Consider the following 26,807-nt stretch of genomic DNA (forward strand, 5'->3'; position numbering starts at 1 on the left):
GCAAAGCAAAGCAAAGCAAGGAATTCTTGACACTGTGCAAGCACTGTTCAGTGATAATTAAACCATTGTTGTGTAATCAACACTGTTTTGGTCACAAATCCTCAACAGCACTGTGCAAGCTACTATCAAGAAAATTAACTCCCTCCCGGACAAAAGCAGTACACAGGATCAGCTCAAACAGGTTGCCCAGGACCTTGTCCAAGTGGGATTGAGTATCTTCACAGATGGAGGCTCCACAGCTTCTCTGGGTGACCTGTTCTAGTGCCCGACCACCATCACAGTAAAAACAGAAAGTGTTTTCCTCTGTTTACATTGAATTTCCTGGGTTTTAATTCAGTCTGAACACAAGAAAACACACAAAAAACCTTGCAAGTTAAAGATTTCCAGGACAGCCCAGAGGAGGCTGGTTTTTTTTCTTAATAACACAAATATTGATGTGCTATTGCCAAGTTACTACAGACTCATTCTTTGACTGGGATTGTGCAGTAAACTGTGGGACAACGCCAAATACGGCTGCCATTAGGAACAAGCTATAGCTCATATATTTAATAAACAATTAGCTTTAAATATGATATACAGAAAATGCCAAAAAATGAGCAAGCGAGAAATACAGAAAAAGAAAGAAGTCGGAAAAGCCAGTATCATGAGCAAGTTAGAGCCTAGCATCAGTTCACATTTGGTTCATATAGACAGACATCCTCCCCTTCTGCAGAGACACTCCAGTTTTACCAGCACTGTTTGTAAGTCTCTGACCACCTGTCCTGGTCTGAGCTGGGACAGAGCTAGTTTTCTTCCTAGTAGCTGGTATAGTGCTGTGTTTTGGATTTAGCATGAGAATAATGTGATAACACATTGATGTTTCAGCTGTTGCTAAGCAGTGTTTATACCAAGTCAGCTTCCCAGACTCTGCTGGAGAGGAGGTGCACAAGAAGCTGGGAGGGGGCACAGCCATGACAGCTGACCCAAACTGACCAAAAGGATATTCCATGCCATATAACGTCATGCTCAGTACAGAAACTGGGGTGAGTTGGCCGGGTGGCAGTGATCACTGCTTGGGGACTGGATAGGTGTCGGTCGTTGGGTGGTGAGCAGTTGCATCACTCGTTTTTCCTGAGTTTTGTTCCTCTCTCTCTCTCTCTCTCGTTGGTTTTCTTTTCATTACAATTTGTTGTTGTTGTTGTTGTTGTTGTTGTTGTTGTTATAGTTCAATTATTAAACTGTTCTTATCTCAACCCAGAAGTTTTCTCACTTTTACCCTTCCGATTCTCTCCCCACTCTGGGCCAATTTTAAAGGGAGCCTCTTTGGCCCTTCAGAAACTTGGGCCTTCTCATTCTCAGAAATACGCTTGAAATGTGCCAAATGATTCACTCCCTAAGAGCACCTTTTTGGTTCTTTTGACTGTACAGGAACTTAGAGAGGTAGCTGAGATGGAGAAATCTACATTACAGTTGTCCAGAGCACAGTTTGAAGACTAACACCAAATGGCCAAAATGAAAAGTGCAGAGACAAAGTTGCGTAGAGTACGTGTTACCAAAACAATTCACATTGTTGAAGAGTGGGAAGTGCATGACTGTAGGGCATGACTTGTCTCCTCGGAAGATGTAGCAATCAGAAGGGTTGTTCTCATCCATTTCCAGGTCCTCTGCCTTGGGAAATGGGATGTTGTTTTTCTGGCACTATGTAGCTGTTTTCTTGATAGTCTGAGACACGGAGAAATTGTATGCATTTTTTAGTTTGTTTGCTTGTTTTTGAACTCCTAGAATAAATCAGTCCTATCTCCAGTAATAAAATTGGTTGCTACAAAACAATGACGGTCAGTTCCTTAGACTATACTGAATTGTAACGTATAATGTATTTGAAAGTCTAAGTTTTCCTCAAGCATTCTCTGAGCTACAGACTAAGTCGAGAATATAAATGAAAAACAAGCACTAACTTCTGGGGTCACTTCCAGCAAGAACCTGTGTTTAACAAATTACAGCTACAGCCAGAAAGGCAACGTGGCTGATGCTGAAAGATGTCAAGATTAAAGGGATTTGGCATCTATAAAACAGTCTGAAGACATCACCAGGTTCACAGGCTTTCAGAACAAATTTTGCTTTCCAAAGCAACCCCTCCTGTTGCTCCTGTTACCACTGTAACAAAATTAAAAACTTGCTATGTGTCACTTATGTCTACCCGACCGTGAAAGGGAGACACTAACCCACTTGATTCGAGGCGCACATTCACTTTAATATTGGCTTGACTTTACATGAAAGCATTGACTGGGGTAGGCGTTGTGTTGGAAGCTTGCACAAATTAAGATTTTCTGTGGTCTCCCTGAGAAATAGGTGCATAGCCCTGCACCTAAAGAGCTAAAGATTGCAAATGTATTTGAGGAATTTCAGTGTGAAATTTTACTTTGCAACTTATCTGCGTCTTGCTTAGACCTCTTCCTGCTCTCTCTGATGCAAACCCAAATAATCCTCATTTCACCCACAACTGAGTCCATTAAATATTGCAGATGTAAGATAAACGAGTTCAGTTCATTGAAAACAATTTCAGTTTAGATAAAAAGGCAGAAATGCTGATTAGCTGGGGAAGGGAAAAAACAAACAAACAAACAAACAAACAAACCACAGTAAGAAAGGAGTTGCCTGTTAAAGACAACCTAGTTTTGCTTGTCTTGGTTCATGACTTTTTATTTCAAAATTTCTCTAGTGATGGAAGTTCCAAACAACACTTGACGTGAGGGCACCCTAGTCCACTCCTGAGTGGATGGACCCTGCAAAATAGGGACCAGGCGGGTAAAGCCCCTCCCACTGTAAGGGAAGATGAAGTTTGAGAGCACCCAAAGAACCTCAGTATACACAAGTCTATGGGACCTGATGAGAGGCATCCCAGAGTCCCGAGGGAATTGGCCGATGTAGTTGCCAAGCCACTCTCCATGATATTTACAAAGTCATGGCAGTCAGGTGAAGTCCCTGGTGACTGAAAGAAGGGAAATGTTGTACCCATTTTTAAAAAGGAACTGGGAACTACCGACCTGTCAGCCTCACCTCTGTGCCTGGGAAGATCATGGAGCAGATCCTCCTAGAAGCTATGCTCAATCACATGGACGACAGGGAGGTGTTTCGAGACAGCCAGCATGGCTTCAACAGGGGCAAGTCCTGCCTGACCAACCTAGTGGCTTTCTATGAAGGAGTGACTGCATCAGTGGACAAGCGAAAAGCAGTGGATGTCATCTATCTAGACTTCTGTAAAGCCTTCAAGACAGTCCCCCACAACATCCTTCTCTCGAAATTAGGGAGATATGGATTTGATGGGTGGACTGTTCGGTGGATAAGGGATCGGCTAGATGGTTGCATCCAGAGGGACGTGGTCAACAGCTCCATGTCCAAATGGAGATCAGTGACAAGTGGAGTCCCTCAGGGGTCCGTACTGGGACCGGTGCTGTTTAACATCTTCATCAGTGACATAGACAGTGGGATCGGGTGCACCCTCAGCACGTTTGCAGGTGACACCAAGCTGCGTGGTGCGGCTGACATGCAGGAAGGATGAGATGTCATCCAAAGGGACCTGGACAAGCTGGAGAGTTGGGCCTGTGAGAACCTCATGAGGTTCAAGAAGGCCAAGTGCAAGGTCCTGCACCTGGGATGGGGCAACCCCCAATATGAATACAGGCTGGGGGATGAAGGGATTGAGAGCAGCCCTGACAAGAAGGCCTTGGGGGTACTGGTGGATGAAAAGCTGGACATGAGGCAAAAATGTGCGCTTGCAGCCCGGAAAGCCAACCATATCCTGGGCTGCATCAAAAGCAGTGCGGCCAGCAGGTCAAGGAAGGGGGTTCTGCCACTCTGCTCTGCTCTGGTGAGAGCTCACCTGGAGCCCTGCGTCCAGCTCTGGAGCCCTCAGCACAAGAAGGACATGGACCTGTTGGAGCGGGTCCAGAGGCAGGCCACCAAAATGATCCGAGGGCTGGAGCACCTCTCCTATGAGGCCAGGCTGAGAGAGTTAGGGTTGTTCAGCCTGGAGAAGAGAAGGCTGCGAGGAGACCTTATTGCGGCCTTCCAGTACTTAAAGGGGGCCTATAGGAAGGATGGGGCAATCTTTTTAGCAAGGCCTGTTGTGACAGGACAAGGAGTAATGGATTTAAACTAGAAGAGAATAGATTTAGACTGGATATAAGGAAGAAATTTTTTACAGTGAGGGTGGTGAGGCACTGGTACAAGTTGCCCAGAGAGGCAGTGGAGACCCCATCCCTAGAAACATTGAAGGTCATGTTGGACGGGGCTCTGAGTAACCTGATCTAGTTAAAGGTGTCCCTGCTCACTGCAGGGGCTTGGGCTAGATGACCTCTAAAGGTCACTTCCAACCCAAAGCATTCTATGGTTCTATGATTCTCCATTTTCTTTCCAATGAGAGTTGACGGGGATTTCATAGAATCATGACTTTTCAAATATCATGGAGAGTGGCTTGGGAACTACATCAGCCAATTCCCTCAGGACTCTGGGATGCAGCTCATCAGGTCCCATAGACTTGTGTACACTGAGGTTCTTCAGGTTGTCTCGAACCTGATCTTCCCTTACAGTGGGAGGGGCTTTACCCCCCTGGTCCCCATCTTTTGGTCCATCGATTCGGGAGGGGTGAGGAAAGAGGTTGCCGGTGAAGACCGAGGCAAAGAAGTTGTTGAGTACCTCAGCCTTCTCCTTGTCCGTTGATACAAGTTCGCCTTTCTTGTTCATCAGGAGGGGTATGCTTTCTTTAACCTTCCTTTTCCGGTTGACTCACCTGTATAAGCCCTTCGTGTTATTCTTTACGTCCCGTGCCAAATTCAGCTCCATCCTCGCCTTGGCCTTCCTGACCCCCTCCCTACACAACCGGGCTGTTTCCCTGTGTTCCCCCCAGGACACCTGTCCCTGTTTCCGCTGCCTGTGCAGTTCCCTCTTACTCTTGAGTTTGACCAGCAGGTCTTGACTCAGCCATGCTAGTCTCTTCCCTTCCTTGCCTGATTTCTTACACTTGGGGACTGAGAGCTCTTGTGCTCTATGGAAGGTGTCCTTAAAGATCTGCCAGCTTTGTTCCATTCCCCTGTCCCTGAGGACCATCTCCCAGGGGGTCCTTCTGATTAACTCCTTGAAGAGCTGGAAGTTTGCTTTCCTAAAATTTAGGGTCCCGACTGCACTCCTCGCTTTTCCCATGTCCCTCAGGAGTGTGAACTCCACCAATGCGTGATCACTGCAGCCCAGGCTGCCTCCAGTGTTGACATCACCGATGAGCTCACTTGCATTGGTGACCATCAGGTCCAGTATTGCATCCCCTCGGGTAGGGGTGTCTATTACCTGCCTTAGGAGTTATCCTCAATGCATTCTAGGAATCTCCTGGATTGCCTGCAGCTCGCCGTGTTCCTTTTCCAGCAAATGTCGGGGTGGATGAAGTCCCCCAGCAGGACAAGAGTCTGCAAGCGCGAAGCCTCCTTGAGCTGGAGGAAGAAGGCTTCGTCAGCAGGCTCCCCTTGATCACGTGGCCTGTAGTAGACACCAAGCACAAGGTTCCCTTTGTTGCCTCTGTCTCTGACTCTTACCCATAAGGTTTCGACCGGCTCATGGCTATTCTTCAGGGACAGCTCTTCGCACTGTATTGATTACTTTATGTAGAGGGTTACCTTAACAGAGAGACACAGTGCTACTGGAGATGCATTGGGTTACCCACCTGACCTTCAGCCACTGCTCCAGAAAGGGTCAGATGCCTCATGGTGTCTGTGCCACACCATCAGCTCCATGGCTTCCTTTGCAACTCCCAAGTGGCACTAGTATTCAAGACTGCTGTCCATCAGTCTGACTTTCTTTTCCTAGTCTATTGTGTGATCTATATGGGAATGCAGGTGTCTTCATGTTCTCCTTCCTTCCTTCCTTGGAAGCCTGGACTTATTTAAGTGGCCTTGGTCTGGATTTTTTCTTTAAATTCATCTTGGCACCCCTTGGCCAAGGGGCAAGAGTCAAAGGCAATGGTTTATCCATACCTCAGTTTAAAGCCTTGTGGGATCTAATACCTGGGGCCTCTGCTGCACTCAGAAGCACATGCCCGGAGGAAAACTCTCCTGTATTTATAGTATGCAAAGTTATAAAGTTCCTGTATGATAGTCTGCTTTGACCTACTATGGTACATTGATAGCACAGTGTCAGTCAGGATTCCCAGCTCTGAGCTCAGGTGCAGGGACTTTTACAGGAACAGGAGGTGAGAGATGCTAAGCCATGTTCCTAGAAGCACTGAGGTGTGCCATGTGCCTTCGGTACCCTAGGTGACCTCACAGTCTGCTCCTCATGTTTCTGCATCCTTCGCTGCCTAAATACCACTGCAATCGTCCATCTCAGTGTGGACCTGTCAATTTGTGCAGAGCTCAAATACAAAGCCCAAGAAACAGCACTAGAAACAAACAAAGCTCCAAATAGTCTCCAATCTACAGGCCCACCGTTAGAATGGACATGGTTATGGGACGGTCATGGAGAACTAGTGTCTCGTGACAGTCTGGTGGAAAGACCTCTAGTCGCCTACAGACGTAAAGTTCTCTGACCATGTATAATGCAGCCAAATAACTTTCCACCTCAGATCACTCTGTCCATGGCTCCCTCATGCTTCACACTGCCTGGAGGGTCATTTTCACCTCTTCTTGGAATGTACCAATTAATTCCTTTTCTGAACAACCTCTGCACATGGTTTTAGGGAGAGTTCACATCAGGGATCACTCTTTCAGTCTAACACAGATGAGGTCAAGCCAGGTCTCCAGTGCTATCCCAGCAGGTCTTGAACACTCCATCCCATCCTCATGACAAGATGCAGCACATTCAACAGATTATTACAAAAAACCCTAGAATCCTTAGGCAGCTACACAGCCCACATGCCACTTCAAGCACTTTCCATTGAAACAATACCAGAAAAAGCACCAAGCTGCCTTAGAGCTCAAGCCCAGTGTAGCTGAAGAAGAACTCCCTGAAATGCTATTCTCTACCCCTTAGTCTGGGGACCAGAGGTCCCTCCTGAGGATTCATTCTCTGAGCAAGGAAGACGGAGCTGCACTGCAGCACTGCAGGGTTTACGTGCCACACTGCTGTAAGGAAAGCAGCACGGATGCCTACTGTTCTTGGACAAAGGGGAAGAGTAATCCCTGGAGTGGTTCACAAAGATGATATAGAGTGGGCTTCAACCATCTTCGACACCAGAGGAGCCAGACATCTGAGCATTTCGTTACAGCCAGGAAGCTTCTTTTCATGGGAGCCTGGTGCGTGTGACATTGCTCTTTAAAAGACTTGTCTACAAAAGGTCAGAGAAACCATGGGATTCCAGAATCGCCCAGGCATGAAGGGGCCTTAGCAGTCAATTATTACAACCTCATGCTCAGTTCAGGATCAATGCTCAGTTCAGACCAGGTTGCTCAGGGCTTAGCCAGTCACATCTTGCAAGCCTCCAAAGATGGAATTCCACGGACCACTTTCAATGCATAATTATTATCCGAGCAATTTTTTTTCATTAAATTCATTTAGAAACTCCACTTTTTCAATCTGTGATCATTGTCTTGTCCTCCTGTCATGTACCTCTATAAAGGAACTGTGCTTGTCTTCTCGGAAGCCTCTCCGTTGGTTCTGAAAAGATGTCATAAGAAGGTTCACTAAGCCTTCTGTTCCCCAGGATCAAGAAACTCATCTCCCTGACTCTTACCAAATACAGTGTGTTCTTCCAGCACCTTGGTCATCTTGGTCATCTCCACCAGGCTCACCCAAGCTTATGAACATCTTTCTTATATTGGAGGGCCCCAAACTGGAGGCACTATTCCCGATTCTGTCTAACCGGTGCTGGGTAAAAGGAAATAAACACTTCCCTCCATAGCCTGCTGGCTATGCTCCTCATGATACAGCTCAGTACACAGTTAGTTTTCAAGCCCACAAGTCACAAGCAGAAGTTTGGAGCAGAAATCAGCTTTACTGATAGCAGTGTTGTCAAGGAGGGAAAACAAGGAGAAACTTCTCCCCTGGAGGCAAATTAGCTACCAAACCCATCTGGGTCCCACTCCACTGGGCATTTGGTTAAGCTATTGCAGGTCATGACTTCAGTGCTGAACTAAGTTACCACCACTTGCCTCCTCCTCTTGGGGCATGCTTTCAAGCTCATTCTAGGCTACATTCATGAGGGCGGAGAAATCTCCGGAAGAAACTACCTTGACAGATGGGGCGTATTTTAAGATACTGTTTCAGAAAGGCTTGTGAACACTGTTTGTGCCTCTGATGAAAGGTGAGAATATTAATCCTTTGTTGCTGGCCCCTTTTCTATTTTCTTTGCTGTTTTCTCTTTTGTATATTCTTCACTGGGTCTAATAATGCAACAATGAGTTATATTCCATGTTCTATCTTTCTCTGACTCAGTGTCATAGCTGAACAGAACTAAATGTTACAGTTTTAAATTGGTATTTTAGTGTTACAAATGCTTCTATCAACATCTTCAATTCGATGGAAAATGAACAGAGACTTGCTCCACACTTGTTCATCCCAGGAATGCCTTAATATTGTATGAAACACATGATAATTAGACATTCATTCAACCCCAAGTTAGTCATCTAATTCTGAGCTAAATTTTAATCAATACAGGAGAGGAAAGGCTGGTGCCTTTCCAGTAAGCCATCTTAGACCGGTATCTTCATCAAGAGATGAGTGATGCTATAGAAGAGTCAGTCTCTCCGTTGACACTAGTGGAAGGGGAAACCACCAGCAGAGTCTGCTTGCAGATTGCCTGGAAGTGCAATGAGATGACGTGAACTCTACTGAAGATCTAATTCTCTGCCGTTAGACTCCAAGGCAGAAATTATAACTCTGTTTGTTGCGCCTGAGTATCAGAGACTCTTCCTGGCCATTTGGCAAGGAATTCCAGGCACAATTTGGGATGGTCAAAATTGCGTGGAACAGACAGAACAATTTAAAATCTACTAGAAACGACCATATTTGGGAAGATCTCCAGTTGCAGCTAGCAGCACTCTAGCTCAATGAAATGCAAGCCCAGAGACAGCTTTAGCCTTACACTGCTGAGTAAATCCTCATGCAGACCATCTCTGATCTCTCTGTTACCAGCCAGATTCCTGGAGGACAATCATCAGAAATAGTCAGAAATGTCACACTTCTCGGCTTGCAATTAATAGGTTTGCATCTTCAGCGGCTGTGATCCCTTCACTGCCCTGATCAGTGATAGTTAGGTAAAGTATGTAGGGTGCATGATGAACAGCTGCCAAACATTGTTTCTCTATTCCTCAGGCAACCTTAAAATCCTTTTAGAAAAGTAATTATTTAAATTGCATATTTGTTTAATAAATTAATACATTCATATCTCTGTTCACTTCTGTCTACCTATCACCCTGTGGTGCAATGATACACTATTCTCTTTTCGTCTCCTTGCTTTCACTTCTGAAAGGTCTTGCTTTTAGCCCAGTGCAGATTTATTTTGTGCCCAAACAGCCATGGTGGAAATTAGGTCTCAGCGTCTATGGTTTCAGATTCCTGTGTAGAAGTCTAAGGATGTACTACAGTCGGGGAAGATCCACTATGCAATGTGATTGCTGCAAAATGTCTCTGATACTATTTCGGGGGGCGGGGAGAAAAGAGAAAAAGAAAAAAAGTCCTGTTAATCCTTTTGAGAACTGCACCCATAGATTAATCTTATTTATCTATTATTGTTATTGTTGTTATTATTATTGTAATATCTATCATTCATTCAAGTACTGATGTGACTTTCCTTGTGCACTGAAATATTTTCCCCTTATTTTCTCTTTTGTGGGGTTGTGGTTTGGTTTGGGTTGGGTTTTTTTTGCCTTTGGAAACATACCTCTCTCTCTGTCTTTCTCTATTTTTAACATTGGATTGAATGTGTTCTGGCCATGATGCAGTAATGTTTTTATTTTTATTCCTACATAGGGGACACCAAGGCAAATGCATCCACAGAATCTCACCAAGGTTTCTGAATTCATCCTTGAGGGTGCTTTTGAAAACCCTCACTTCCGAGGTCTCTATATTGCAATATCTTTGTGTCTCTACCTCACTGCTATCCTCAGCAACTCATTTGTCATTATAGCTACCATTGTCCACCCACCACTTCACACCCCTATGTACTTTTTCATCTCCAACCTGGCTATCCTTGACTTGGTAGGTGTCTCCTCAGTTCTGCCCAAGATGTTGGAGAACCTGATCCTGGACAAGAACACCATCTCCTTTGAGGGCTGTGTAGCACAGCTCTACACCTTCACTTTCTCGGGCTCAACAGAGCTTATGCTGTTAACAGTCATGTCTTATGACCGGTACCTGGCCATCCGCCAGCCCCTGCACTACATAACCATGATGAGCAAGGGGACATGCATCTCTTTAATGGCTGGTGTCTGGGGAATTGGTACCATCAATTCCCTCATAAACACCCTTCTTGTGGCACAGCTGGACTTCTGTGGGCCAAATTTAGTCCAAAATTTCTTGTGTGAGATACCCCCAGTCCTTGCCCTGTCCTGCAGTTCAACCTATCTCAGTGAAATCACAGTTTACTTGGCAGACATCATCTTAGGCATGGGAAACTTCTTGCTGGTCATCCTCTCCTACTGCCTCATCATCATCACCATCCTGAAAATCCAGGGCTCTGCAGGGAAGTGGAAAGCCTTCTCCACCTGCTCCTCACACCTTGCTATTGTTGGCTTGTTCTACTCCACCATCATCTACACCTATATCCAGCCAACCAGCACTCCATTAGAGAAGAAGAACAAAACAGTGAGTGTTGTGTACACTCTGGTGACTCCCACTCTGAACCCTTTGATCTACAGCCTGCGCAACAAAGTGATCAAAGCAGTGTTCTGGAAAATTGTACCATTTCCCAAGACAAACTAATACACATAGCCACGTGCCCGTACTTCCCAGCCCTGTTCTGCATGGTCCGTGCTCATGGGTAGTCGCAGTGTTGTGTCAAACTTTGCTGCTGCTTTCAGAATTTGGAATTCAGAAATTCAGAAGGTGACATTGCTTTCACTGAAGTTCACATGCCACAACAATGGTAGTACTCAAGGAGAAATGATCTGAACTGAGGATACCCAGAGCAGGGTGAGGTGAAGTGTACTTTACAAGTGTTTGTTACTCTGAATCCTCTAGAAAGGGAAGCAAGAGCACAGACTCAATGGAGATGACTATATGGTAGCTTTGATCAAGTGCTTATAGCTATTTATATCATCTGAGACTGGAGTTCATTACCATCCATAGATTTATTTTCTGTAGTCATCTGATGGAATGCAACTGCTGGTGATCTCTTGAGTCAATCTCCCATTTTGGTCAGCAGAGAGGAAAAGGCACTTTAAGGATGGAATTAATCTGAATTTTCCAGGCCTCCCTCTGCTTCTGAAATTGTACCTTAGAGGTCTGTTTCTCCCTGTTGTGAAGGAGAATGCCCTCCTACAGTTACCTCAGCCTGCCTAGTGATAAACTATCCAATATTTATGTTTTTAATGTGTTTTAATACAAAATCAGATCTTTACTTAAGAACATAGAAACCATTAATTGGATCATCAATTAACATTACAAGAAACAAATCACCATGACTGCACCATGACCACACTCATGGCAGGGGAGGTTGGACTACATGACCTTTAAAGGTCCCTTCCAACCCAAACTATTCTATGATTCTACAATTCTGTGATTCTATGTATTCTATTCTCAGTCTCAGGCTGTTGGTCATGATTTTCCCTCATTCTTCCCTACCTTCGCTTTTTTTAAGACACTGAAAAAGAAAACAATAACAAGAAACAGCCTAAGTAGATAACAATAATGTGCTACAAATACATTCTTTTTGAGGTATTCCTTTATGACTATTTGTGCTCCCTTGGATTTTTAGATGGTTTGTAAAACCTTGTGTGTAACTGCCTTCTGAAGGGTGTACTGTATGCCTCAGAATACACTCCTGTCCTCATGTGGTGGCAGATATTTGTCCACCTGAGCTGGACTTCTAAATCCTCCTCACAGTTGGTGGAACTCTACCTTGTTGTTGTTGAAGAAAGTGGAAAAAAATGTTAACAAAATTACTTCACGCTTTGGGAAAGAAATTTTAGGGGATGTGGGTTCACTTTGAGTAAATTGCTGATTACTTCCACTGATTTATTTGTTGCTTTACCTTTTATTGCCGTAATAGAAGGAAGGAAGGAGGAAAGGAAAAAAGATTGAGGGACCCAACCATCTAAAACCAAACATTTTTAAAAAAAAAAAAATCTTCTCCTTATTGCTTTTGCACTTTGCTTACAGTTTCAGACACCTTATCCTCTAGGGGATATACAACACTTTTTGGAGTATTTTAGTGTTTTTCTTATGGAAGAAGGAGGATCCGGGGAACTGCAGCCTTGTCAGTCTGACCTTAGTCCCAGGGAATATTATGGAGTGGTTCATGTTGAGTCTGCTCAACAGGCATGTGCAGGTCAACTAGAGGATCGGGCCCAGCCAGCATGGGTTCACAAAAGGCAGGTCCTGCTTGACCAACCTGATCTCCTTCTATGACCTGGTGACCTGTCTAGTGGATATGAGGGAAAGGCTGTGGATGTCATCTACCTGGAATTCAGTAAAGCCTTTGACACCGTCTCCCACATCATTCTCCTAAGGAAGCTGGCGGCCCATGGCTTGGATGGGCATACTCTTTGCTGGGTAAAAAACTGGCTGGGTGGCTGAGCCCAGAGAGTTGTGGTGAATGGAGTTAAATCCAGGTGGTGACTGGTCACAAGTGGTGTTCCCCAGGGCTCCGTTTTGGGGACGGTCTTGTACAATATCTTTATCAATAATCTGGATGAAGGGATTGAGTGCACCCTCAGTAAGTTTGCAGATGACACCAAAGTGGGTGGGATTGTCGCTCTGCTGGAGGGTAGGATGGCCCTGCAGAGGGACCTGGACAGGCTGGATCGATGGGCTGAGGATAGCTGTATAAGGTTCAACATGGCCAAGTGCTGGGTCCTGCACTTGGGTCACAATAACCCCATGCAATGTTCCAGGCTTGGGGAAGAGTGGCTGGAAAGCTGCCTGGTTGAAAAGGACCTGGGGGTGTTGGTCGACATCCGGCTGAACATGAGCCAGCAGTGTGCCCAGGTGGCCAAGAAGGCCAACAGCATCCTGGCTTGTATCAGGAATAGTGTGGCCAGCAGGAACAGGGAGGTGATTGTCCCCCTGTACTCGGTGCTGGTGAGGCTGCACCTGGAATACTGTGTCCAGTTTTGGGCCCCTCAGTACAAGAAAGACATTGAGGTGCTGGAGTGTGTCCAGAGAAGGGCAAGGAAGCTGGTGAAGGGTCTGGAGCACAAGTCTTATGAGGAACGGCTGAGGGAACTGGAATTGTTTAGTCTGGAGAAGAGGAGGCTGAGGGGTGACCTTATTGCTCTCTACAACTACCTGAAAGGAGGTTGTAGTGAGGTGGATGTTGGTCTCTTCTCCCACGTAGTTAGCAATAGGATGAGAGGAAATAGGCTCAAGCTGTGCCGGGGGGGTGGGTTAGACTGGATATTAGGAGAAATTTCATCATGGAAAGGGTAGTCAGGCATTGGAACAGGCTGTCCAGAGAGGTGGTAGGGTCACCATCCCTAGAAGTGTTCAAAAACCTGTAGACATGGCACTTTGGGACATGGTTTAGTGGACATGGTGGTGTTGGGCTGATTGTTGGACTGATGATCTTAGAGATCCTTTCCAATCTTAATGATTCCTAGTTTTTACTTCCATTAAAAAATAATCCAGCCACCAAGCCAGGAAACATGAAATTACTACTCTACCCTTAATTGGTTTAGTGGTGGACTTGGTAGTGTTAGGTTAATGGTTGGACTGGATGATCTTAAAGGTCTTTTCCAACCTATATGATTCTATGGTCTGTGAAAATGGAAATTGTACCTAGCTGGAACCCATGTAAAAGAGCAGACCCCTCTTTAAATCCAGGGAAAGAGTAGGAAGTGTGTTCCAAAAGATTGTAGAAGGATGCTCTATGTGTCAGAGTGAGCAAGCAGAAAGAATTTCTACAATGATATTTACCATTGCATTATTATTATGAACTTGATGAGTCATTTCAGAAGGGAAATAAGGACACTGAACTGGATTAAGAAGTGAGAGTTGAATGTATGCTTGGCTGTTGCAATGGACAGCATAGGACAGTGGAGTTTAAAGTTCTGAGTAGACTGAGCAAAAGAAACAACAGAATCACATCCCTGGCCTTCTGAAGAGCAAATTTCGGCTTGTTCAGGTGCCTGCTTGGCAGGATCCCAAGGAAAACTGTCCTGGAGGGTAAACGGGCACAGGAAAACTGTTCTTCAATGTCTGCCTCCTCAGAGTGGAATGCATTCAAATTTGCAGTAAGTCAAGCAAGTGCAAAAGAATGCCAACATGGATGCACAGGGATCTCCTGGCAGCTCTAATACAAAAAAGACCTACACAGAAGGTAAAAGGAGGAACAGGCTACTTCAGACCGACACAGAGACATTGTCTGCTCATATAGGAATGGAGTCGGGAAAAGCCAATGCTCAGCTGGAGCTGAAACTTGAAAAGGAGTTGAAGGGCAGGAAGAAATGTTTCTCAAAGTACATTGGTAGCAAAAGGAAGACTAAGAAGAATGTGGGCCCATTGCTTAGTGGGGTTGGGGACCTAGTGACAACAGATGTGCGAATGGCTGATTTACTCAATGCCTTTTTGCATCAGATTTCCATAGTAAGCTTTGCCCTCAGGCTTCTTAGGTTCTTGAGCTTTCTGCTGAGTTTGTGAAACAGTACCCATGGTTGAAAGCAACAAGGCTAACTTAAGCCAATTAGACCTGCACAAGAAAATGGCACAAGATTGGATTCATCCTACAGTGCTGAAGTAGCTGGCTTGTGTCACTGCAAGGCTGTGTTCTATCATCTTAAAAATGACAATTGAGGGAGATTCCTGGTGGTTGGAAATAGGCAATTGCCACATCCATCTTCAGAAATGGCAAGAAGGAGGATCCAGGGAACTACAGGCCGATCAGCCTCACCTCAGTCCCTGGGAAGATTATGGGCCCATTGCTAAACACATGGAGGACAAGGAGGTGATTGGGAAGAGCTAACAATGGATATTCTGAGGACAAATCATGTCCTTCATAGGTTTCTATGATGAGGTGACTGGCGCTGTGGATGAGGGCAGGGCAGTGAATATTGTATACCTTGACTTTAGCACATAGTCTCCCATAGCCTCCCATAGCCTCCTTATCACCAACATGGTGGGATATGCGCTGGATAAATGTATGATAAGGTGGGTGGAAAATTGGCTGGACTGCTGAATTCAAGAAGAGGATATCAGTGGTGTGAAGTGCAGCTGGTGAGAAGTAACTAGTGTCCCTCAGGGGTAAAAACTGTGGTCAACTGTTTAATGTCTTCATTAATGAGCTGGATGATGGGATGCAATGTTCTCTCAGTGAGTGTGTGGAGGACATCAAAATGGGGAAAACAGTCAGTATGCTGGATGGCAGGGCTGCTATTCATAGGGACCTGGACAGTTTGAAGAAATAGGCTGGCATGAACATCCATAATGTCTGACAAAAGTAAATATGACATCTTGCATCTGGGAAAGGACAGTCCTTGTGCAATCAGTAGAGGCTATTGGCAGAGTATCTAGGAAGCAGCTTTGCAGAAAAAGACCCTGGTAAACAAATATCTGAATAAGAGATGACAATGTGTTCATGTGGCAAAGAAGTCAATATGCATCCAGGGCTCTGTTAGCAAGGGTCCAGCCAGCTAGCCCAGGGAAATGATCCTACCCCTCTATTCAATGCTCGTGAACCCCATTTGCGGTAGTGTCCAGTCCAGGACTCTCCAGGACAAGAAAGACAGTGTTATACTGGAGCTAGTTCCTTGGAGGGTCACCAAACTAATCACTGGGCAGGAGCATATGACATGCAAGGAGAGGCTGAGAGAAGTAGCTTTGTTCATCTTTAAGAAGTGAAGGCTAAGGGGAGACCTTATCTCTGTCTATAACTAGCTGATGAGATGAGGATACAGAGGAGATGGAGTCAGACTCTTCCTAGAGGAGTACAGCAACACGATGAAAGCAAACAGCAACAGATATTAACTGGGACATGCTAAATTCTTACTAAATATAAGGGATCATCTTGTTTCTTTATTTTTTTCCATGAGACTAGCCATATACTTGAACAGGTCCACAGAGTTTGTGAGACTTGATGACCTCCAGAAATCCCTCCCAACCTAAATTATTTCATGTTTCTATGTTTTAATGATGCTATACTCCAATACATGTTTATAACCATCTTTATTGCTGTTGCTGGTGCAGGGATAAAGTATGGAATCAAAGAACATCACCACCACTGTGACAGAATTTGTCCTGTTGGGCCTGGCACAGAGTTGCAAGCTGCAGTACTGTCTCTGTGTGATGTCTCTCATCTATGTGGTAACCTGGCCAGTGACCTTCACCACCATTGCAACTGTAGCTGTTGATCACCAGATCCACACACCCATATACGTCCTGCTGGCCAGCTTAGCTTTCCTTGGTGTCAGTGATTCCTCAGTCAATAATCCCAAACTGCTCAGGCCTCCTCACCCAACGTACAATGATCTCATTCAATGAGTGGTTCCTCCAGATGTTCTTTCATTTCATTGCTGGTGTGATGGCTTTTTTCCTTGTAAGGATGACAGCTGATCGGTATGTGGCCATCTGTGAGCCACTGTGTAACCTGTCTATCATGAACTGGAACATGTGTATAGGATTGGTGGCAATTGCATGGTTCAGTGGATTTGTACACTCTACTATACAAAATGTTTTTCTTCTCCAGCTACCATTCTGTGGCCCAAATACTAGACAATTTCTACTGTGTTGTCCCTCAAGTCATCAAAGTGGCCTGCGCTGACATCTGCATGGCTGAACTACAGATGGTGTTTAATAGTGGAGTGATTCTCATTATTCTTTTTGTAATCTTGATTATTTCTTATACTGTCATCTTGCCAAAGATAAGGACATGCATCACAGAAGGGAAGCAGAAAGCCCTGTCTACCTGTGGAACCCAGATAACCATTGTGAGCTTGATATTCATGCCCTGCATCTTTTTGTATGCTCAGCCTTATAAAGAATTCTCTATGGACAAGGTGGCCTCCATTGTTTATACTGTGGTCACCCCAATACTAAACCCAATGACCTACACACTGAGTACACTGAGATGAAAAAGGCCATCAGGATAACACTGGGGAAGATCTTTCTCTCAGGAAGGATGCAGAAACCAGACCAGCCAGCAGATCCAAAAAGATCAGATCTGACGCTTCCATAGAAAACTGTTCAACCACTGAGATTCCTGCTCCTTCAGTAAGTGAGCAAACTTCTACATGTGAGATCGGGACAACATTCACCTCACATCAGCTTAGGAAGGTCAGTCACATGTTTTCTTGTTCTCCTCCATGGACTGTGCATTATGGTGTAATTTGTAGGGCCTAATGAGAGTCTTCTGTATAAATCACCTGCAAAGACAGCATCGTGGCGCACCCTGGATGCTGATCATAGAATCATAGAATCATAGAATCATAGAATCATAGAATCATAGAATCAGAACTGTTTAGGTTGGAAAAGACCTTTAAGATCATCCAGTCCAACCATTAACCTAACATTACCAAGTCCACACTAAACCAATCAAGGGTAGACTAGACTAAACCATGTGCCCAAGTGCCACATCTACCCATTTTTTGAATGCTTCCAGGGATGGTGACTCCACCACCTCTCTGGGCAGCCTATTCCAATGTTTGACCACTCTTTCCGTGAAGAAATTTTTCCTAATATCCAATCTAAACCTCCCATGGCGCAGCTTGAGCCCATTTCCTCTCATCCTATCACTAACTACTTGGGAGAAGAGACCAACACCCACCTCACTACAACTTCCTTTCAGGTAGTTGTAGAGAGCAATAAGGTAACCCCTCAGCCCCCTCTTCTCCAGGCTAAACAACCATGACTGGTTGTCATTGGTTATGGACTATTCAGAAAGATAAACAGCAGGTTCCAAGCCTCCACAAGAGGTGGAAAGTTGCATTAGGCATCCTCCTGCTAGGACCTAACTATATTTTACTGAATTGTCCTGGTTTTGGCTGGGATAGAGTTAATTTTCTTCCTAGTAGCAGGCATAGTGCTGTGTTTTGGATTTAGTAGAAGAATGTTGATAACACGCTGATGTTTTTAGTTGTTGCTGAGTACTGCTTATGCTAGTCAAGGACTTTTCAGCTTCCCATGCTCTGCCAGGTGCACAAGAAACTGGGAGGGGGCACAGCCAGAATAGTTGATCCCAACTGACCAAAGGGCTATTCCATACCATATGGCATCATGCTCAGTATAGAAACTGGGAGGGGGGGTTGGCTGGGGAGCAGCGATTGCTGCTCGGAAACTGTCTGGGTATCGGTCGGCGGGTGGTGAGCTATTGCATTGTGCATCACTTGCTTTGTATATTATTATTGTTATTATCATTATTATACTGTTACTATTATCATTACTGTTTTACTTTATTTCAATTATTAAACTGTTCTTATCTCACCCCAGGAGTGTTTCTCTCTCTTACTCCTCCGATTCTCTCCCCCATCCCATCGGGGTAGGGGGAGTGAGCAAGTAGCTGCATGGTGCTTAGTTGCTGGCTGGGGCTAAACCACGACATGAATGAAAGCAGGACTCTCCACATAAGAATGCAGCAGCAGAGATCCTCAATTAGCTGTTCCAATGCACTCCTATATTTAAGAATAAAAGACTGAATTTCAGTAAGCCTCTCTATGCATCTGAGAGTAATTAGGCTTACTATCACTCCCTTTTTGAGACTGGTTTATTTAAAAGGTAGAAGCTACTTCCAGGAGTTTGTGCCCTCTATCTCTGAGAAAATGGAACACTCCAACCTATCAAGACAGAGATAGGGGTGGAGGACTGATAAAGACAGGCTTGTTCTGGGTTTGGTTTGTTTGTTTGTTTGTTTGTGGTTTTTGTCTTTTTATCTTGTTGTTCATTTTACATTTCTTGGGGGGACGGAGTGTGTGTGTGTGTGTGTGTGTGTGTGTGTCTTCTGCTACTCTTGAACCATTTATATAACGTGAGGATATGTGGAAACTGATTCCATGAAGATTTGTCAGCATTTTAGCAAAGAGGCAATGGAACTGTCAGAATGGAACATATAAGTCTCTAAATCTATCAAAAACATGAACTAAACTCTAAATGTGATTTATCCTCAGACTGTAGAAGGAGCTAAGATGACAACCTGGGAAACAGACCACTTTTAGGTATCTGGAGATGGCAGGCAGTGAGGAATTTGTCTTCCCTAACTTCAGTGCTCAATTACTTACACATAGGCATAAAGTACACTTTCAGAGCCCCAGGCATACCCTACCTGACCACCAGCAGCCAATTCAGAAAGTTTTGGGTCTCACTTACATCCAGTGCATATCTGCCAGCTCCTATGTCACTCTATGGCATCTTAAGTAGCACTGATCAGCTGTGTTTGGGTATTTGAATGCCACCCCAAGAAGCTTAATGGAGTCTAGAGAGAATTTCAGTGCATTACATACATTCAGTTTGGGCAACTGAATTGTTACTGAAAGTAGAACAGCTCCAGCTAGCTGGCTAAAACATTTACATGTGTTCCATGGGGGCGTCTGCATGTCTGGTTGTTACCCCATGATGTTCAAAGGAAGTCTTGTGAATACAGTCAGCAGAGCCTTCATGGTGCTGACTGCTATGACTTCGAACATAAAGGAAACCTCATTCTCCTGCAGCTGGTTCTCCTTGAATATTAGAAAATGGCACTCCAGGACTGAAAACACCCCTTTAAAGCCATGTATGTGATGCTATTTGAAAATCCATTAAATCCCTACTTAGACATTCTCAAAAAACTTTCCTGTGCTGCAGAGAAATACTTTGAATTCCTGGTGGACACCAAGTTGAACAAGAGTCAGCAATGTGCCCTTACTGTAAAGAAAGCCAATGGTATCATGGGTTGCATCAGGCAAAGTATTTCCAGCCAGTTGAGGAATGTGATCCTTCCCCTTTATTCGATGGTGAGGCCACACCTGGAGTACTGTGTCCAGTTCTAGGCTCCTCAGTAGAAAAGAGAGAGATGGACATACTGGAGAGAGTCCATTAAAGAGCCACAAAGGTGATTAAGAGACTGGAGCATCTTTCCTACAAGGAAAGGCCGAGAGAGCTGGGATTGTTTAGCCAGGAGAAGAGAAGGCTCAGAGGGAATCTTATCAATGTGTATAAACCCCTGAGGGGAGAGAATGAAAAAGACAGAGCGAGGCTGTTGTCAGTGATGCTCATGAAAGGAAAAGAGGCAATGGGCACAAATTAAGAACCATTAAATTCTATATAAACAAAAGAATAATACTTCTTTATTCAAATAATGCTCAAATAATGGAACAAGTTTTCCAGAGAGATTGTGTTGTCTCCCTCTGCAAAGACATTCAAAACATGACTGGACAGAGTCCTGGGCAACTGGATCTGGTGAAACCTACTAAACCACAAAGACCCCAAGATCATTCTGTGAAGCCAGTTGGTCCCCAGCCTGTACTGCAGCACTGGGTATTCCAGGTGCAGGACTTGGCATTGCCCTTTACTGAACTTCATGAGGTTCCTCTGCCCATTTCTCCAGCCTTTTGAGGTCTCCCTGAATGACAGCATACCCATCTGGTCTATCAACACTACTCCCAGCTTTGTATCATAGAATCATAGAATCGTTTAGGTTGGAAAAGACCGTTAAGATCATCAAGTCCAACCATTAGCCTAACACTACAAAATCCGCTACTAAAACAATTAAGGGTAGAGTAATAATTACATGTTTCCTGGCTTGGTGGCTGGATTATTTAAAATGAAAGTAAAACTAGGAATTACTAAGGTTGGAAAGGATCCCTAAGATCATCAGTCCAACCATCAACCCAACACCACCATGCCCACTAAACCATGTCCCGAAGTGTTACGTCTACATGTTTTTTGAACGCTTCTAGGGATGGTGACTCCACCACCTCTCTGGGCACCCTGTTCCAAAGCTTGACCACTCTATCCGTGAAGAAATTTTTCTTAATATCCAATCTAAACCTCCCCTGACGCAGCTGGAGCCCATTTCCACTCATCCTATCACTTGTTACTTGGGAGAAGAGCCCAACACCCACCTCACTACAACCTCCTTTCAGGTAGTTGTAGAGAGTAATAAGGTCTCCCCTCAGCCTCCTCTTCTCCAGACTAAACAATTCCAGTTCCCTCATCTGTTCCTCAGAAGGCCTGTGCTCCAGACCCTTCAGCAGCTTTGTTGCCCTTCTCTGGACTTGCTCCAGCACCTCAATGTATTTCTTGTATTGAGGGGCCAAATATGAGGGGCCATAACATGCCCTTGTTCTCTCCTGTGGAAATCACAGTTAGACCTTCCACTTCGGCACACGTCTCACTTCTTTTTAGCAATCTAGTGTAGTTTCATCTCTAGATTGACACACTTGAATGCTAGCTTGGTAAATTTGATTGTTATTTCTGCTTGCCACATAATTACAAAGAGTCTTTATAGTAGTGTCACCTGTAGGTTTAGTGCACTCCCTTTTTCCCCCCTTATCCTCACTTCAGGTGGACTGTATAGCTTTCAGGATCCCTCCTGGAGTAGAGCATCCTGGTCCCACATTGAACAACATGGACTTGGTTGAAGGATAAAATTGTCCCAGGGATCACTTAAGGGTGCTCCAGGGATGGACGTTCCGTCGCCTCACCACTCCTCTCTTCTTTGCTCTGCCCCATCCTTCAGTTTCTCCCACAAATCCTTACATGATCATGGTCTCCTACAAATCCATGGAGCCTTCTACACAGAACACAATGCTATAGAAGACAAATGTGACAAGTGGGGAGGTAGATCTCCCATACTGTTTCCTGCATTGGAAAAAAATTAAAATTTCTTTGTAGATCCTTGTAGAGGGTCTTAAAAGTTTCTTAAGAAATGTCAGGCCCAAAACTGGGCCACCTGGAACCTGGCAGAGAACAGGAGGAGCAGGATGGATGAAGAGAAGAGGATATTCTGTCTGAAGGAATACCTGACATCACCTCAAGGAGGATGTTGGGTGGAGGAGAAACCTTAGAAGTTTCTAGAACTGCCCCAGAAAGTGCTTCTGAGAATCAAGCCACCTAACATACAAGTGACCTATTCTGAGGCTCACATTCAGAATTAGCATAGTCCTTTGGCTCTCAAACACAGAGGAGTGTCCCGTGTGCTAACATGGTAGGCTAACAAGGCCCCCCAAAGGGCCTTTGGGGTAGGGACTGGGCCAGAGATAATGAACCTCTGTGCACTGTGGGTACAGCCAGACTCCCCTCAAAGGGGCTAGCTGTGGGCAGTATGGATGTGAACGCTTCTGGTCCATTGGCTGAAGTAAATCACTTAGATGACATAGACAAAGACCGGTTGTCTTTCACTGCTGAAGGAGTGCTGAAGGACTGGTTTCAGGGCCAATTACATGACAGGAGTGCAAAGGGACAGAAACCCTGCTCCAGAAAATGTAGGACTGCCCAGAATCCTTGAGGATAATGGAGCCAGCCCTAGCTGGAGAAAGTTCCCCAGTACATCAAAGACCTGATAATGGACACCATTCCAGAGTGGCGGTGCTGCTGTCTAGGTGCAGATGCCTCTTACTGGGTTTAGAGGGATGGTGGTTTCATGTGTAGGAAACAAGCCATGGTCAAGGTACTGAGCTGCCAGATGAAGGAGTCATGGGATGAGGTGAGCAGACCATGCACCAGAGAACCAGAACAGGACTGCAAGAAGAGACACAGCAGAGGCCATAGCCAAAGTCCCATGTGGCAATGAAGGACGTGCAGCTGGAGGGTACACTTTACTGAGTGGTGAGGAGACTCCCAGGATGGAGGAGGCTGGATGCTTGTGGCCTTTGACAGAAGGAGAAAGGGACTCTTTGTAAGGCATTCATTTTCTTTTGCCAGAGGATAGGTAGGACAGTTAAGGAAGGGGATAAATAACAAAAAAACCTACTTCACATACAACTATATTTGGATTCTTATAGCATGCAACAGAAATGGTTTCACAGGGACTGGGAACACTATGATTTGTGAGGGTGCAATGCCTTCTGGACTATTATTGGAAGACTTTGTGGATGGAGCCATAGTTAGTCCACTCTGCACCTACCCTGTACAGATGGGTGAGCAATTGGCTGATGGGTCAGGCTCAGAGAGTTATAGTAAATGGTGTCATATCAGGCTGGTGGCCAGTCACCAGCAGGGTTCCTCAGGACTGAGTTTTAGGGCCAGTGCTCTTCAATGTTTTTATAAACGATCTGGATTCATTACATTAATGTACATTAAGTTTGCCAGTGATACTAAACGAGGAGGAGCTGTGGACTCCCTTGAGGCTAGAGAGGCCTTACAGAGAGATCTGGGTAGACTAGAGAGCTGGGCAATCACCAACCATATGAAATTTAACAAGACCAAGTGCCAGATTCTGCACCTGGGATGGGGTAATCCTGCTTATACAAAAAATTAGGGGACAAGAGGTTGGACAGCAGCCCCACAGAAAGAGCTCTGAGGGTTTGGGTTGATGGAAGTTGAATATGAATCAACAGTATGCCCTGGCAGCCAAAAGGGCCAGCCGTGTACTGCGTACATTAAGCACAGCATAGCTAGCCAGTTGAGGGAGGTGATTGTTCCACTCTGCACTAGTGCAGCCCCACCTTGAGTACTGTGTGCAGTTTCAGGTGCCTCAATGTAAGAAGGACATCAAACTATTAGAGTGTGTCCAGAGGAGTGTGACCAAGATGGTGAAAGGCCTCGAGGGCAAGACTTATGAGGAGTGGCTAAGGTCACTTGGTTTGTTCAGCTTGAGAAGGGATGGCTGAGGGGTGAGTCCATTGCAGTCCACAACTTTGTCAAGGGAGGCAGCAGAGAGGGGGATGCTGATCTCTCTGGTGACCATCAATAGGACACAAGGAAATGGAATGACGCTGCACCTGGGGAAGTCCAAATTGGACATTAGGAAAAGGTTCTTCACTGAGAGGGTGGTCACTCACTGGAACAGGCTCCCTAGGGAAGTGGTCATGGCACCAAGCCTGTCAGAGTTCAAGGAGCATCTGGATGGTGGTCTAAGTCATATGATTTAGTTTTAGGTAGTCCTGTGAGGAGCAGGGAGTTGGACTCGATAATCCTTATGGGTCTCTTCCAGCTTGAGGTATTCTATGGTTCCATTTTGGAACAAACTGAGATTACAGAGCTAATACTAAAGGCAAGATAAAAATGTCTAACGCATGCTAAGGCATGCTTTATTTCTTCCCAAAGTAGACATTAAAAATGGGTTAGCTGAATTGCTTGCTAGAAACACCCATTGATTATGCAGGAATACTTAGGTGACTAATTCAGATGCTGCAGATGTCTATACCTGGATAGACAAATCCTGTCACTAGTGCCTACCATAAGGCTATGTTCACATTGGCTTTGATTTTTACTTGATAGCTGATTTCTGATTTCAGTGGCCTACCTATGCTCTATGAACAGCATACTACAAGCTAGATCATCCAGTGACTTGTACCTTCTCCCTTTGTGGAGCAACAGTCAACTATTTCAACAACAGAGTCATATGAGAGTCAAAGAGCAAGGCAGTGCCAACAGTCAGAGATTCAAGTATAAGCTGAAATCTTGAACTAGCATGCTTGCTACCTGATTTTGTCTATCTGCATCTGGACCACAAGTTCATTAATGATTCTATAAATGCTTCACAGCTGCCAGTTAATTTCTGTAGAGCTACAGAATTTTAACAGTAGAACTTCATAGTGCAACTGTGTTGAATCCTTTACACAGTTCTCCTCTAAATTATTCCATACAAGTTTTAGGGTCACCCTAAAGCTTTCTGATAATTAGAAGAAAATAATTGGAAGCTTGCTTAATATATATTATGTTGCTGCATAATGTACACTATGGAGTGTTCCTAAGAAAATTGTATTAACAAACAAAACAAAAATTAAAAAGCTTTCACTTATTTACTTCAAAAAATTTTTTTTAATTTTCCACACCAAAGTATGTATTTGCTGACCAGCTTTCCCATCGAGCCTTTGATCTCCTTGTTACACAAGGTATAGATCATGGGATTAGTCAAGGGGAAGATGACAGTATGGAAAACAGCAACAACTTTTTCCATTGGGACAGCTTGGAAGGGTAAACCATAGATACACATAGCTGGGCCACACATGACAAAAACCACAATGATGTGGGAAACACAGGTGAAGGCTACTTTGTTCTTTGCCTTGGAAGACTGTTTGCAGACCTTCAGCAACAGGACAGTGTAGGAGATTAGGAGAAGTGTAAAGCACATGACTATAACAACTCCATTGTTGAGGAACATCAAAAGCTCCACTATGTAAGTGTTGGCACAGGCCAACTTGACTAGCTGATGGACATCACAGAAGAAGTTATCGAGGACGTTGGGACCGCATAAGGGCAGGTGAATGCTGAGAGCAAATAGAATGATGCCATGGATGAAGCCCCCACCCCATGTAGCTCCAACCAGGACACAGCATACCCCCCTGTTCACAAGCCTGTTATAATGAAGAGGTTTGCAAATGGCTACATAACGGTCATAGGCCATGACCATGAGCAGGAAAGCTTCAGCTGCTCCCAGGAAGTGGAGGAAGAAAAGCTGGGCCATGCAGGCACTGTAGGAGATAGTCTTATGATGTGAGAAAAAGTCAGCCAACATTTTGGGTGGGGTCACAGAACAGTAGCAGATATCCAAGAATGCCAAATTGGCCAGGAAAAAATACATAGGTGATCCGAGTTGGGAATCCCCCTGAATTGTGAGAATGATAAGGACATTGCCTGGCAGAATGATCATATAGAAGAGCAGGAAGAAGAAGAAAAGAATCATCTGGACTTCATGGTTTTGGGACAATCCCAACAGAACAAACTCTGTAACTACTGTATAGTTCTCATGCTCCATTTCCACTCTGCAGAGCCCTGAAAAACAGACAGTAATCATGGAAAAAAACAAACACCAGTGCAAATCTACAGAAATGTTTGAACAACATAGGCAATATTTAAATTGCCTAAAATGCATGCCCCTTTCCCATTTCCTAGTTTTAGGGAATGGTGAGATACTTGAAAGCCAGTAATTTAGATTCCCACTAACTTGGGCATTTTACTGGAAATGTAAACTGGAAATGTCCACATTCTATCAGATGTTCTTTGTTTTCTCTGTGCCCTGGGAACTGGCACCTGGATGGAATGTAGGTCATAAAGTATCAGTCCATTCTTCTATGGGTAGGCTAATTTTTGTGGTTTACAGTGTAGATGCCTTTATCTGAGCTAGTCATGTCTACTCCCTCTCCAGTCGACAAAAGCAGGTCCTTCCAGGGTAGGAAGACTTAATACTAAGGTAGACATCTAAACAAAGCTAGATGAAGTGTACTCTAAAATTACACAACTATCCTAAATCACATCCACTGATTATAAAAGGAAACTAAGTATAGATCACTCACATCTGAAGGAAGGTTTATGAATCCCTTGGGTGAATTCATGTGACAACTGCAAAGTTGTTTGTAATTAAAATCCCTTTATACTTAATTATGCCAGTATAGCCAGACCAGGGAATGACTAATTCCATCCTAAATTTTCTCTAGCCTATATCAGTTCAAGTATTTTCCAAAACATTTCATTTTTCCCAGTTGTCTTTCAAGGGAGCTATGGATGTCTAGATCACATTCAGACTTCCACCTTTCTCCAGAGAAATCCCACAGCAGTGTCTAATTTTCCACTGCAGTCAAAAGAACACTGGAAACATAAAGAAAACTCAATTATCTAAATAT

The 26,807-nt window shown here is 44.6% G+C and overlaps 3 protein-coding genes across 3 annotated transcripts; 2 read left to right on the forward strand and 1 right to left on the reverse strand.

Moving 5' to 3' along the window:
- The first annotated feature begins 9,945 nt into the window (after window positions 1-9,945).
- On the forward strand, window positions 9,946-10,881 carry LOC142595304 (olfactory receptor 13G1-like). The gene has a single exon (XM_075723045.1). It carries the CDS (start codon window positions 9,946-9,948, stop codon window positions 10,879-10,881), a length of 936 nt encoding a protein of 311 aa, XP_075579160.1.
- Window positions 10,882-16,308: 5,427 nt separating this feature from the next.
- Window positions 16,309-17,287, forward strand: LOC104032216 (olfactory receptor 4D1-like). The gene is given in 4 exon segments (XM_075722967.1): window positions 16,309-16,550; window positions 16,552-16,818; window positions 16,820-17,169; window positions 17,172-17,287. Coding segments are annotated over 4 exon segments (975 nt in total).
- Window positions 17,288-24,991: 7,704 nt separating this feature from the next.
- LOC104032980 (olfactory receptor 4N5) lies at window positions 24,992-25,942 on the reverse strand. Its single transcript, XM_009485473.1, has one exon. It carries the CDS (start codon window positions 25,940-25,942, stop codon window positions 24,992-24,994), a length of 951 nt encoding a protein of 316 aa, XP_009483748.1.
- Window positions 25,943-26,807: the final 865 nt, after the last annotated feature.

Source organism: Pelecanus crispus, chromosome 18, assembly GCF_030463565.1.
Source record: "Pelecanus crispus isolate bPelCri1 chromosome 18, bPelCri1.pri, whole genome shotgun sequence".
Taxonomy (NCBI): domain Eukaryota; kingdom Metazoa; phylum Chordata; class Aves; order Pelecaniformes; family Pelecanidae; genus Pelecanus; species Pelecanus crispus.

Coding starts and splice junctions, on each gene's coding strand:
- LOC142595304 (XM_075723045.1), top strand. CDS start 9,946: ATGCATCCACAGAATCTCACCAAGGTTTCTGAATTCATCCTTGAGGGT.
- LOC104032980 (XM_009485473.1), bottom strand. CDS start 25,942: ATGGAGCATGAGAACTATACAGTAGTTACAGAGTTTGTTCTGTTGGGA.